This window comes from Fringilla coelebs (assembly GCF_963513975.1).
Source record: "Fringilla coelebs genome assembly, chromosome: 1".
Classification (NCBI taxonomy): domain Eukaryota; kingdom Metazoa; phylum Chordata; class Aves; order Passeriformes; family Fringillidae; genus Fringilla; species Fringilla coelebs.
In genome coordinates this window covers 146,706,010-146,719,961 of record NC_140028.1, presented here as the reverse complement: position 1 = coordinate 146,719,961, position 13,952 = coordinate 146,706,010, and the positions used below count along the sequence as shown (strand labels likewise).

General features: G+C 38.7%; 1 protein-coding gene across 8 annotated transcripts in view; it reads right to left on the bottom strand.

The window, feature by feature from the left end:
- The window catches only part of KMT2C (lysine methyltransferase 2C), a 190,834-nt gene that overhangs the window by 49,418 nt on the left and 127,464 nt on the right, over nt 1-13,952 (bottom strand). For 6 of the 8 annotated variants that reach the window (XM_084218310.1, XM_084218311.1, XM_084218314.1 and 3 more), the window contains 7 exons: nt 13,702-13,883; nt 12,866-13,030; nt 12,165-12,274; nt 6,708-6,773; nt 5,043-5,255; nt 2,211-2,339; nt 887-1,006 (listed from right to left, as the gene is read on the bottom strand). In XM_084218310.1, the coding sequence (XP_084074436.1) occupies nt 887-1,006; nt 2,211-2,339; nt 5,043-5,255; nt 6,708-6,773; nt 12,165-12,274; nt 12,866-13,030; nt 13,702-13,883 (985 nt within the window). The remainder of the gene's footprint in view (nt 1-886; nt 1,007-2,210; nt 2,340-5,042; nt 5,256-6,707; nt 6,774-12,164; nt 12,275-12,865; nt 13,031-13,701; nt 13,884-13,952) is intronic. The other 2 variants (XM_084218313.1, XM_084218317.1) reach the window with 2 other exon arrangements.

Below are 13,952 nucleotides of genomic sequence, written 5' to 3'. Positions count from 1 at the left end.
CCATCCTTCAGAAGCAGCTGCCTCCTTCTACTGACTTTCCAGGAAACAGGCTCTGAAGTAAACATATTCCACATCTACCCTGAATTCCATATCTACCCTCAACACTCTCTAGAATAGTGTGAGCAACTTCAGATGGATGGAATAATTTAGTCTAATCACACACAGCAAGAAAGAGAAAAAGGCCCATGAATAAAATCTGACTTCTTGTCAGGTGACCAATCTACTGAGAACTGCAGTGTCAGAGGTAAGAAAATGGCTCTGCCATGGGAAAAGGCACCCAACAAAGTCAAGGATTCTTCAGCCCTGAAGGCAACACTGATGGGGAAATATGATACACATCTAAAAAATACTTCTAGAATGATTTTTTAAAAATAATCTTTCATAACATTAAACAAGAGGACAGCTTATGAAACTCTCAGATATCCGATATCTGGCTTAAAATAAAAAGGAATTTTTTCTTCATCCAACAATAACATATCACTAAACTCTCTAATAAAGGATTTCCCAAAGCATGAACAGAATTATAAAAATTGATTAGACACACTACTCATGGAATATGAAACACTGCTGAGTATTAAAACTGATGGTCCAGAAGACACCCCTTGTCCAGGGCTACATTAGGAGAAAGAGAATTGCTCTAAATCTAACATAATAATAATAGTAATAATAATAATAATTCTCACTATTTATCTCCTACAGCAGCCTGCAATTCATTGTCTCAGTTTCTTTGTACATAATGGGCTCTGTTGAAATTATAGCTAAGCAGGAATGGGTATTTTCAGTTGAATTAATAAAGCCATCACGACAAACACACATTTTGATGAGCTGTATTGCTTTTACTGCATTAAGCATGAACAAACACTTAATACCAAATTCCTGCACTTACCTTCATCTCTGCCAGGCAACTGTTCAGAAACAGATCCAGAAGAATCTTTCCTGGAGAGAGATCTTTTTGTCTTCCCCTGCCCTGTACGACTTCTCTGACGTACCATAAATCCACCAATACCTGAACAAGGAAGTAAAAATTCAATGTCTTGAATAAAAACTGTGTTTCATAGTACAAATGAGAGCCAAGATTACCCTGCAGGTCAAGGAAACTGCTGCACTTAGATGTCTAAGAATGAATCTGAGATAGTTGAGGAGTTTTCATTACGAATTTTACGAGACATTTCTGCATTTTTATGTCTCAGTGGGTACACATGTAATGAAAAATGATCAGAATTTCAGGACTGTAGAACGTCCACAAGAAGTTCGAATCACCAAACCTGGTAACTTTCAGATGTTGGTTTTCCCCTCCCATGGAGCAAACTGATGAGTTGCTGGAATTAGCTGTCAATCTACTAAATGAAACCTATTAAAGAACCTCAAAGGACCACAAAAAATCCTCTGCAAATAGCTCTAGAGAGCCCACCACGCCAAATGATGCTACCAGAGAAGGACATATCCCAAATAAAAAGATAATTAATCAACATCATAGTCGCCTGGAATTCCTGAATCCTTCACTAGAGACTCAATGCAGAGTTCCTGATCTTTGCAGTTGGTGTGTATGTATCTAAATGCATCAGATACAGATCCGTTTCATTTTACTGGAGAATTGCTGGCTGCAGAAAACTAATGGATAACTAATGGATGTATTCTACATGGATACAGCTCAACTGTTTGTGCACCCAAGACATACAGTTCATTAATTCAGTCAGGATAATTAAGAGTCAACTGCACAAAGAAATTAAAATAAATGAATTCATCCAGTAAATGAATTCATTAAAATTCACCTGTCAGAAGTAATCTGCAAGTACCTGGTAAACTACTCTTTTAAAATATTTCAGAAAACACATAAAATAACTACAAAAAGTTGTCTGAAGTTCAGATATTTCCATATATATACACACACAAAAACTCTCCTTCAACAATTATAGAAATACAGCACAATTTTCTATCAAGTTAAGATTCAATAAGGCACAGATCTGAACTACTGCAAGTAATTGACAAGCACACTAAGAAGAAGTGCACTGCTGACCAGCAACCTTTGGAAATGTGTTTTGGGAAAGAAGAAAAAAGGCAACTTTAAACAGAATAGGGAAAAAAATCTACAGTCAACGATAAGCAGTGGAAAACTTCAGAATTTCATAGTGTTTTCTAATTTTTTTTTGGCATTAATACAGAAAGAAATGAGCAATGGATACAGAATTATCTAAATTACTTTATCCTACCAGGTCTGTATGGTTTTCGCTTCCTTTTTTTAATCCCATCAGCTCCTTCAGCCACTTTGGTATCATCATCCACAGCTTCCCGTTCTGGGCTGGAATCTGATTTTCCATCACAATCCATAAGGTCACCTTCTGCAGAAAAGAGGCAATGATAACTTTAACTGGAAAAGCCAAAGAAAATTATTTTTTTCAAAAATTTCCACATCTGATTGTTTTATGAGAAACGCTGAGAATGACATTTTTCAAAAGGGTAGCAGATAATCATAATCCCTGGACATTTTTGGGAAACCCATCCTACCTATACACACATTTCCTATGAGATGATGTTTAGACAAAACCAGCAAATAAATGCTGTAATTAGTATCTGTAAATCAGAGAAAGCTTTTGGTACCTCCTTTGGAAGCTTGTGCTAAGTGTCTAAGCAATCTCGAGCTGTTCCATCAAGGAATATGGACCCAGCTTACCAAGATATACTTCCTTTTCTTCACTGTCTTCCTCAGTTTTCTTTGACAGGGCTTTTTTTTTTTCAATTGAGAAGACACTCAAAAACTGCAGCCTGCACTTGGAAAGGCAAAGTGTAATGACTTCTAGTGTCCTGGGCTCATGACTTGAAGCTATGTGACTGACTGAAAGGGGACTGATCTATGAAGAGGAATTTGATTTATATGATACAAAATTCAGCCCAAAGGAATTACTCAGCCTTGAAGATGAAGACTATAATTCAAAGTTAGAGTTTATATTCTGTGGGAAAGCAGGGTAGAAACAGATGTAAAAAGTATGTTGACATTAAAAGGCCTTTGGTGTTGGAAGAGCGAGGGAACGAATTCTTCTTGATATCCCCAAAAAGACCTTGCATCTTCATTTTATCATAAACCTCCTGAACTGTAAATATGCTCTCACCCCTGAAAAGATACTGGAATTCTCATGTTCTGCTTTGGATATAGGTGTATAATTCTAGATGGAGTAAAACCCCATGCAGTTTTAAGAGGGAGAAATACTGTTATAACAGAGCTGGACTCTTTCACACCACTTTTGCTGTAGCAGAACTGCAACCCTCACTCTTCCACAGGCTAGGTCATGGCCCAGACTTTCCCACTGAAAAAGACCTCACTGAGTTCTACCAACAAAGCCAGTGGATGGCAAAGGCCACCAAGCTGAAGCTCCCAAAGCAAGCTCAGCTTTCAAGTGGACTCAAAAATGAAGAAGACCCAATGAAATCTGAACCTGATGCAAGCCTACAGACAAGATGGTAATGAAATTCCATGAGCTCAATTTTCTCAGATAAAGCCTCTTTTTTTCCACCTGGAACATCAAGAGTCAAAATAAGGATTTTTTCCTTTTTCCCTGGAATTACTACACTGTGCAACTCCAATCAAAGCCATGGCACAGCCTTATTCATGCTGATGCTCATACAAAAATTCCAGATGTTTGGAGATAGACACTGATCCCCTTTTCAGAGTAGAGCCCTGCACATCCAGAGCCTCAAGGAAATCCAACCTATCTCCCATGTACTCACTGTGCTGTTACCATCACACACATGAGTGTGCTTTATCTCTCAAAAAGGCAACAAAAGTTGATCAGAACTGAAATTGAAGTTGTGGACACTCTGGCTCTCCCTTTCATACCCTGCTATCACATCTATATATCCTGTTATCTACTTGTAAAGACCTACCACTTACAGAAGCCAAAAAGCAGATAAAGAAGTCAGAAAAAGTCATATAGAAAACAGGCACACATTTTTAAAAGTAAAGATTATTAACCACTGAAGCAGAACAAGGGAAGTGACTAGCTGTCTCCAAATTCAAAAGCATTTTTTGCTTTCAAAAACCCAGCTGATGGAGAATATGAAAATATGAGATGAAATTTCAGAGTCCATTTCCTTGAGTAATGCTAGGATGATGTACCAAACCCTGTGAATACTGAAAGACATGAAAGAAAAACAAACTATTTAAAAGGTTATTAAGATATAAAAGGAAGCCATTTTTAGTAAAGAATCATTCTAGTCAACAACAGAGGGTAAGAATGTGCTCATCAAACAACAGGAACAATACTTCTATCAACAAGCTAACACTGAAACTTCACTGATGGTTGAACTACCCAGCTTCTTATGACATTTTATCTGATTAACAAGGCAGTGTTGCATTAACAGAATTGTGGGGAGGTGGGGAGCCTGTGTGCCTCAGTTCCTCTCCAGAGACACCTACATGACCAAGACAATGATTTTCTCACCTGCCACTGGAAGGAGCCTTGTCCCAGGCCATGGATTAACACCTACTGTGCCATCACCCCCTCAGCACGCACAGGCAGACCACGGCAAGGACGATGGTGCTGCACCATTCAAGTGTTAGCCCAGACCACTGACTTTCAGGTCAGCTCACCTTACTTCTTACAGAAAAGAGAAATACTCTCAGCAAAGAACTACTCCACTTTCCCACTTGATTTTACTAGCAGCCTCTCAGTGATACAGATGTCACTTTACTGAGCCAACACTTTTAAACAGTTTGCAGTGAATTTGAGTACACTTGTACTCTGCGACTGTGCAACGTTTTCCAAAGGTAATAACCCAAAGATTAGACAAAAAATCATCTCCTATTTCCAGTGCTGGCAGCCCTAGAAAGGTGAGTTTCCTATAGGGATGGATGACCCATAAACAGAACAAGGAAAATTCCTGAAATGGACAACAATGAGCTGTGACTACTGTTCAAGAAATTTCCATAAAACATTCTGTACAGAACACAGGAGTATCAGTGTAATAAAAACTCCCACGGATATTTGCAATACACACAGGTACTGCAACACTCCAAGCTACAAGACATGCCAAAAGTAGACTGCTACCTCTACTGTCATCCATCTCCCCATCTCTTGAGTGCTCTGACTGGGCATCTGGGGGTGTCTGAAGCACAGCCACACTGTTCTGATTTATAATCTTCAGTTTAAGCTTTGGTTTCGTCCGTTTTCTTCTCGGTACTGTAACAGTGAGGCTCTGTAACTGAGACATGCCGGATTCTGTCAAGCAGACTCCATCCTGGGTGTATGTCTTCGGTGGGTCTATAAAAGTTGAATGAATCATAACAGCAATATAAAACTCTTTTATTTACAAGTCTTTGATTTTTTAGGAGTAGCACTTACAAGAGTTAATAATCCACAAGTATGGAGCTGACCCGTGAGTGAAGAAATTGGAATAAATAAACCAGAGATATCAGACACTGTCTTACACATTACAATTACAGCTTTATGATTTAGAGTCTGATGTCAAATCCAGCAATAATCCATTACAATGCTATGAAACAACTTATATCAAGGACTCATTAGAAAGAACAATTTGATTATGGAAATTGGTGCCTTGCAGGGTATTTCTGTATTACTGAATGGCACCTACAGAAAACTGTGCAAGTCATACTTTGGGTCCTTGTTGCTTATTAGCCAAGGTCCCCATCCAGCCCTCTGCACTTTACCTTCATCTTATTAATAACCTTAAACCTCCAAGAACTCCTGGTAACTCAGAGAAGTTATCAGCCCTATTTCATAGGCAGACAAAAAACCCAAGTTGTATCAAGTGAACTGCTCAAGATCAAAAAGGAAATTGTAGGTAGAACCCAAGTCTCCCATGACCTGCAAGACTGCTTCCTCCTCAAGCTGTTAAATGACAACTGAGTCCACTGATAAGCTCTAATATTCTTTAATTCACCGTGCAGAAAGGCCCTGCCACCTGTGCTGAGGCCCTGCAAGTGGAAACTTGGGAACTTTCAGGGAATTGCCAAATAATGAAGAGGCTGCAATGATGCTTCAGCTCTCTGGAGCCAATTAAATCATGATTTGGTAACACAGCTTTTGAAAACAGACAAATATAATAAGATTTGTTCCATTTAACCAAAAACATTTCCTCATGTAACATCTGACAATACAGCTGCTTCTGAACAAATTCTTCCCACTTGACTGCCTTCTTACACTGAACTTGAAAGGTGTGTGTTTCAAAAACATCTCACATTCTTTTTCAGACGGAATATTTGAGGGGAGAACCTTCTCTCAGGTGTCAAATAGAAAAAAAAACTCTGATGTGATGGAAGCTGTCCTAACATGATGGAAGCTGCTGGGTGCTATCATTGTAAAGACTGACTTGTGAGTAGGCTTGTCAGGATTATAAATTCCTAGCACAAACCAAATACAGAAAAGCTGCATCCTCCTAACATCTCAAGCCTGGAAACATTTGTGTACATGCTTGACTCAGCCACGCTGTGTTATCACCACTGATATTAAGGCAAGCAGCTAAGACTGTAGGATCAAAGCATATTTAAAGTAATTATTACAGTGCAGGTATGGCAGGCAAGAGAGAAGAAAGAAGAGAGAATGAGGAAAAAAAATGGAAAGCATGCTGTGGTAACTGAAGGATAGTTAATGCTGTGTGTTACAAAACCACAGGAAAAGGAATTTTTGTCTCATGTAAAAATATACCCTTAAAATATTCTAAATGATCAGATATTAAGCATTTCCATTCTTTACCTAGTTCTTTTGATTTTGAAATAATCTGAGCTCCAACTGATGAATCACAACAGTCCAAAGAAGGCACTGAAAAATATAAGGAAAATAATTTCAACTTTTAAAAATGGTGACTTGATTTAAATTGAAACTATCAATTTTCCTTCAAGCAGTTCCATTAAACTCCCTAATTTATACTGTTGGCAATCATTTACTTGCACCTTTAAAATAAAGTGCTTTTCAGCATCACAGATGTGACTACTAAAGAAGCCTGACAGAAACTGAAGTTCTCCAATTTCCTACAGCCAAGAATGGCATTGGAATAGCCCTGAAGTCAATGGGAAATTATCTCCTTCTACTGGACCAAGGGCAAACGAATACACTGGGTCTTTTGGGTTGGAAAGCAACCTGTACACTAGTCATGATGTTCAGGTTTTGCTGCCCTAATCATTAAAAATGTGAGTGTTTTGAAGTGAGTATTGATCAGTATTTCCCCAAGGAGGGGCCAGCACACTCCAAGAGCTGTGCACACAAGCCTCTCACTGTGTCTGTGCTGAGCTCTTACACAGCACTTGGAGGCTGAAGTATTGAGAACAGATAACACAGGACCTGCTGAAGTTAGATAGGGCAATTCTTATTCCAGGTAAGAATATTGATAAATGGAACAGCAGAAACTCAACTTAAAAACTACACCTTGTGTGCTACAGGGCAGCAATGGAACAGTGTGACTGAAAAAATAATAATCCAAATGTCCTGCAACACAAGGCTACTTCTGCAGCGGGCAGAAATGCTCTTCCCTTTTGCCTTAACTACATAATTGCAATCATGCTTCACTCACCTATGAAGTGTAGACTAAACTTTTAATATTAGTAGTGACTTCACAGAGATTACGTAGATAGAGCAGTAAAGGGAAAATTAGGAGCTCCTATCTCACAAACACCGAACTAGAATCAGAAAACCTGTTAGTCAGGCACAGTTAGCATTACCATAGAGACAAGTTTATCCATACTTTTTTTTTCTTTGGCCTAGAAATCTTACTCATGCTGAATTTAGGACCCAAGACAACATCTGGAGTATTTCCTTTGTGCCTGTCACACAAGCTGAGACCCCTGAGGCAGAGAACCCGTGGGGGGTTCTGTGTGTCACATCAACCACGGCAGTGTGCTGCTGTTCCCACCTCACAACACACCATGGGAGCCAGGACAAGATGGGGAAAAGCACAAAAGCTTCCAAGTAACACTTAAAATGAGTATGAAACATACAGGATGCTTTCTAGCATATAAACAAATTTAAAGAAAGTGCAAGTCTGTCTTCAAAAACTACAGTGCTTTGAGAATTTTATGCAATGTGCAACTAATGCAGAAGGTATAACCTACAGAAAACCAGTATTTCATGCAATTAGTAAACAAAAGGAGCCTATGAGAACTACTGAAAAACTGAACTCAACAGTGGAGAGAAAGACAAGGAAGAAAATAAATTGAAAATGACATTTTTAAAGAGACATGGAGCCAGAAAGAAACAAAAAACAGGGGACAAGCTGCAAAAAGGAAGATACTCAAAACACTGAATTAAAAAAACAGAATAGAGGCAGTTTGTAAAGACTATTCAAAGTGGAGTAAGACATCATCTGTTCATTTAATTTCTTATAATTTACAAGATGGTTTAAGAATGAAGTAGCAATTATTCAATTGGAATCTAAGGTAAACAAGAAAATCAGAAAGACAGTTGTGAACAGAAATTTGAAACCCTTAATTTAAAAGTCAAACAACAGAGAGATCTTCTCGTCCTGGTCAGACTGAACAATTTTAGCTCTGGAGACTGAATGGAGTTGAAAGGCTCAAATAAACAAGCTGATAGTGACAGAGGTGAGGCCTTCAGAGACCCACTCACAAAAACTGTACCAACAAACAGTGTTTGAAGACAGTATCAAACAGACTTCCAGAAAAGGAGCTAATTAGAGTGCAGATTAAGGATTACAATCAATAAAATGGATAGCAGAAAAGCATAGTACTGTTAGAGAAAGCCTATCTAAAGGAAAAAAAAAATAAAATGGAAAAAAATCGTGCTTTCTGAGGCATTCAGCTGAAGTTTAACCAAAATTGTTAAACTTATCCACAAAAGGGTTTAAACATGCTGAATATTGTATAGCATTTAGTAGCCTCAGCTGAAACCAAATAATTGCATAGAAAACAATGATGAGAAAAGAAAGCAGAGTTCATTTTTAAGGCTATTATAGAAAAGAACAATTCTATGAAAAAATGAAACCAGCAAATGGGACAGAGTGGAATGACTGATGTAGAAATACAGCACTAACAGAGCACTCTTTACTGGGTGCCTGCACAACTGTGTCAATGACACAGGGATTTTTTTTTTTTTGATAAATGCAGTAACACAAGAACATTAGAGCTGACATAGTAAATGTGCCAAATAAAAAATTCAAAAGTTAATTTTTTAACGCATAGTATTATGTTGGGTCTGTATCTTGTAAAGTGCATAGAATTAAATTTCAGAACTAAGAAAAATTTACATCAGTTTAATGAAAACCGAGACTGCTAGCCACAATGTGCCTCACTGGCAGTATCAGGTAGTCCTGGACAGAGGTAAGTGATACCAAATCCTCACTGCCTCCATGAACATGTTTACTTGAGCCCCAGGAGGAATAATTGCACAGGCAGCGTCAGAAACTGCACCCAGATCAGTTCTAGCTGCTTACAGAAAACCAGGCAGAGCTCTGCATCCTGCAGAGGAACAGAAACAGCACCAAGGGAGGAGGAGGCTGGAGTCTGGATGGAGACAGGATGGGAGTTAAGTGAGGAGGGATGAAATTGCAGATGGGGCATATGACATGCAAGGGCAAATGACACAAAGGCAGAACTGCTGAGTAGATGGTCAAGAACTGCTTGTCCAGGAGATGATGTGGGTGAGAAACACACACCCCCCTCCTGAGTGTGCAGGAATTACAGCACAGGGCAAAAGCTGCTGCTACCTAATGCACCTGCCTGGCATCTAGTTAGGAGAATTTATAAATATCTTTACAGGACACAGCAATATGCTGTTATAACTTGAGACAGTACTAAAAGGAACCTGATAAAATAGTGATCAGAGATGGTTATTTCACAATAACCCAGTAATGAAGGTTTCGGGTACACTACACTGGAGCAAATCTTATACCATTCTGGCTTTTGATATTCATGTATGTTCAAGAAGAAAAACATTATCTTTTATTTCTGTTTCCTGAAGAAGATGACTTTTTAAGAATTTCAGGTATGATGAGACAGGGAAGAGCTCTTACAAATTAAAAAAAGTTTCCACCTCCTGAAGAAAGAGAAATGAAAGCCCCTTCTTAATACCTACACACAAGAACCATTTACTCTTCACCAAGGGTACACCTGCAATGTTTTGGTTTTTTATTAGGTTGAGGGGCTCTTGTTTCTTCTAGAAAGAAAGTGGTTAAAAACCCTGTAATAATACTTGACACACATACATGACACATCAAATGGAAAGGGCAAGAACCATCCCAGTAAGAATCCTACAATATGATAAATTTTTAGATACTTTCTACTGCTAACTAACAATTATTTCCCTAAGTTTATCAAACACTAATTATTCTCACTTTGAAACAAAAAATTACAGAAATTTTCCAAAGAAGTTTCAGAAGAATTCATGAAAGACTGAAACATTTCATATAAAAGTACATGCAGGTATTTCTATCAACATGCATCAAAGGACATATTCAGACATGCAACTGTGCAAATTTACATGTGTTAGAGAAGTTTTAATACTGAGTCAAAACAGGAAAGAATAAGCTGAAAAACTTGTCTTAAAAAAAAAAGGTGAAAAAAACCAGCAAAGAAAACTTGGGAACTCCCAAGGGACTGGCTCCTATTCCTTGGAACCCAAACCTAAGCAACACAATTACAGTGTGCAGGAAGGACTAACTCAGGGGCCAGCTTCTGCCTGGAAGTGAAACACCTCTTGTGAAGCTGTTCCATCTCACATATCATGGACTTTAATTATCTCTACAAGGTAGTTCTGCCAGCTCCAAGGAGAAAGGAAGAAGTATTTCTTATTTGGATCCTTTTGCTTTAAGTACTCAAAGCTTATTATTAAAATATACAAAAGTCTGTGTTGTATCTGCAAGTTTCTTGCTTTTTCCACTTAAAAAACCTCTTTCCTTTTGAATTTTTGAAAGCAGATCTTTACAATGAAGTGACTTGCAAAAATATAGAAGCATTAGTCATTTTTCTATTAGTGATAAAAATGGGTTCCTTGGAAGCGTTCCAGGAGGGAGTATATAAACCTCCAAGGTCACGTCAGTAAGTTACAATTACTGGTGTGATGAGGACATCAAAGTGTTAAGGGACATTAGATGCTCTATTGAACTTTTCTTGGCAGACCTCTCAAGCCTCACAACATCTTCCATCTTGATCAGGAAAACCAACCTTACTGACAGCTTCTTGGTGGATATGAATTTTTCTTGAAACATTTGCTTAGTTCTTGTACCTTCCTCCTACTGTTGTCTTGTGATACCTCAATGAAGGGGTAATATGAACACTTTCATCTGCTTATGCTAAAAATGGGAATAGGTGTCAATATTAAAAGGAGCTGACTAAAGCAGCAACTTCCCTGAGCTGACACGCAGGGAAAACAGACCTGGGCTATCACCCTTGCAGCAAGACTAAAATATAAGACTATAAATCATGTCACAGGCCAACCTAACTGCTGACAGGCCACTCACAGAACATTAACCAGCACCATCCCATGGAACCAGATGCTGCAAATGTGCTTAAAGTGCAGTAACATCAGCTCCTGAAGTGCCACTGCTACAGAACTGTGATACAGACCAACAAGGCTGTTGGTGTCCATGTTGAGAGAAGTGCCAAGTTCATCAGAAGGAATTACACATTTTAATTAATAAGGAAGTGATAACTCCCCAACAAAGAAGCATGGCCAATTCTTTTCGAGATCGCAGCTAGGGAGGGAAGCATTGGTCTTGAATACTGGGAGAGCTGAGGAAAAGGCATTAGGAAAACATGAAGGAGGAGGGGAAAAATGCTTACACGGACTGTTGTTACAGCTACTGCTGCCTTAGACAGCCTCAAAGCATCAAAATACACAAACTTTTTCTGCTTAGAAATAATTTTCTGATTTTTCTGTAGATGTAACTTTAGAGAACTGTGCTTTTTTTCCTTCTACTTGACAAAGTGAGATGGCTTTGACCCCTTCACTACCAAATGCTCTTAACAGTTTATCCCTATCTTTAATACCTCTACCTAGAATTCCCACGAGGCTACCTCTGGCCTAAATCACTTGAGGGTGCAAAAGAGCCTAGGTCACTTCCAAAAGAGTCCTTAAAAAACCATGAAAAAAATAAAATCTTACTTCTACCACGAGCCAAACCTCCATCAGAGCACAGAACACATTCCCAAACCTATTTATTGCAGTGTGCAATCCTGCCATTGGTTTCGATCGTCTTCTTACCGTTCGTTGGTGGAATGTATGGCCTACAAATGGTACAGTCAAAACCCATATCAGCTATGTTTTCCACTTCCTCCTCTGTGTTTAAGTTCTGACAGATTGCATGCATCCATCTAGAAATTAAGTGGGGGAAAAAATACAATTTAAAGGAAATAGGTGGTGTTTTAGGAGACCCAATTATCAGTCTATGGTCCAAGTAAATAGGGAATAGTTGTTCAGTTTGAATTCTTTTAGGGAGAAACCACAGAATCAGGTTTTCCATATACAGCATCCCCTACAGTGGTGTGTGTTACATCCTGTATATGGAGCAGCAGATCAACTATTTCCCTCCACAGGAAGGAACTCTCTATAAAACAATTTCCCAAGTATGTTTTTCTATGGTAATTTTCTCCCTACATTGCAATAATTTTAATTACTTTATACAACATAATCTAGATTCAGCCTCACAACCATAGTCTTGTGAGGAAAATTAGTTTTATTTTTACAGGGCAGGAGGGAAGAGGCACAGAGTGATTAATTAATTTGCCCAAAGTCAGACAGTTAAAGTCTGTGGTACAACCAGGAATGAACTACTAAGAGACTTCTGAGACTTAGTAATCCATTGTTCTTTACCACATCTCCTTCATCTCTACACTTCAACATTAGGGGGAAAAATTAAAATAAGACTTGAACAAGAAAACAAGTGAAATATGAGAAATCCTTACCGATCACACTGTCTACACTGAATTATGAGCTCCTCATCCCTGTACGTGCGGTAGCAGATGGGGCAGGTAGACAAACTTGCACAGGGAGCACACTGCGTGTAATTATTTTGCCATTCGCATCTTAAACCTGGAGAAGTTGCTCCACAGTGTCTGCACCAAACACACCTACAGAAAAGACAAAAAGATTTCTTACTGTCAATTCTCAGGAAGATGATTTTGGGGCTTTAAATGTCTTCCACTTAGAAAGAGGTGAGTAATTAAGTTTTAACTTAACAACATGTTTAACCACAAATGTTTAACAACAATTTTTGTACTTTTTAAAGAAAGTTCCTAATTAATAATTCCCTTGAAACTGCAAAAGCAGGCAGATGGGTTCTTGTAACAGCTCAATAGGTCAAAGGAGTTCCTGCTTCCAGTTGCCATTCACTTTGAGATCTGGAAACTTAACCATGTGAGAGGTCTGGTCTATTTGTGTTTCACCCAAGTAAAACAAATTGTTTTCACAGGGTTTTATGTGAAAAACACTAGGGTGAAGCACCCATTCATCTTTCCAACTGAACACTGGAATGATTACAATGAATATAAACTGGAATTTTTTTTTGCTATGAGTTTCAAAAGTGAAATTTTATCTATCTCTGCTTATGTGTTTTTTGGTATGAAGAAGCAGTTCTAATTGAATAAAACAACTCAAAAGCATTTTGGTGGCTTTGTTTAATACACCTGACTTAGACACAACTAAAACCATGCTACAATTCAACTGACACCACAAATACTAAGTGACAGAGAGAAGCAGAAGAGGCCAGCAGTCAGCACCTCTGACCCAGCCCCAAACACACCATTTGCACTTCCAGCCTCCCTTTGGCACGGTCTGCAGGGGTGGGTCCAGGCAGTAGGTGTGGTAGCTGATGTCGCAGTCGTCGCACAGGAGGAGTCTCCCTGGATCTGTGGCTTTCCCACAGGCTTCACACACTGTGCACTCCAGGCACCTCCAACCTTTGCTGAGTACCACTTTAGTAATCTGAAAAATGCAAGGTGAGAATTAGTTGAAAATGGCTCAGTGAAGTGTGATCAATGTATAAATTAAGGT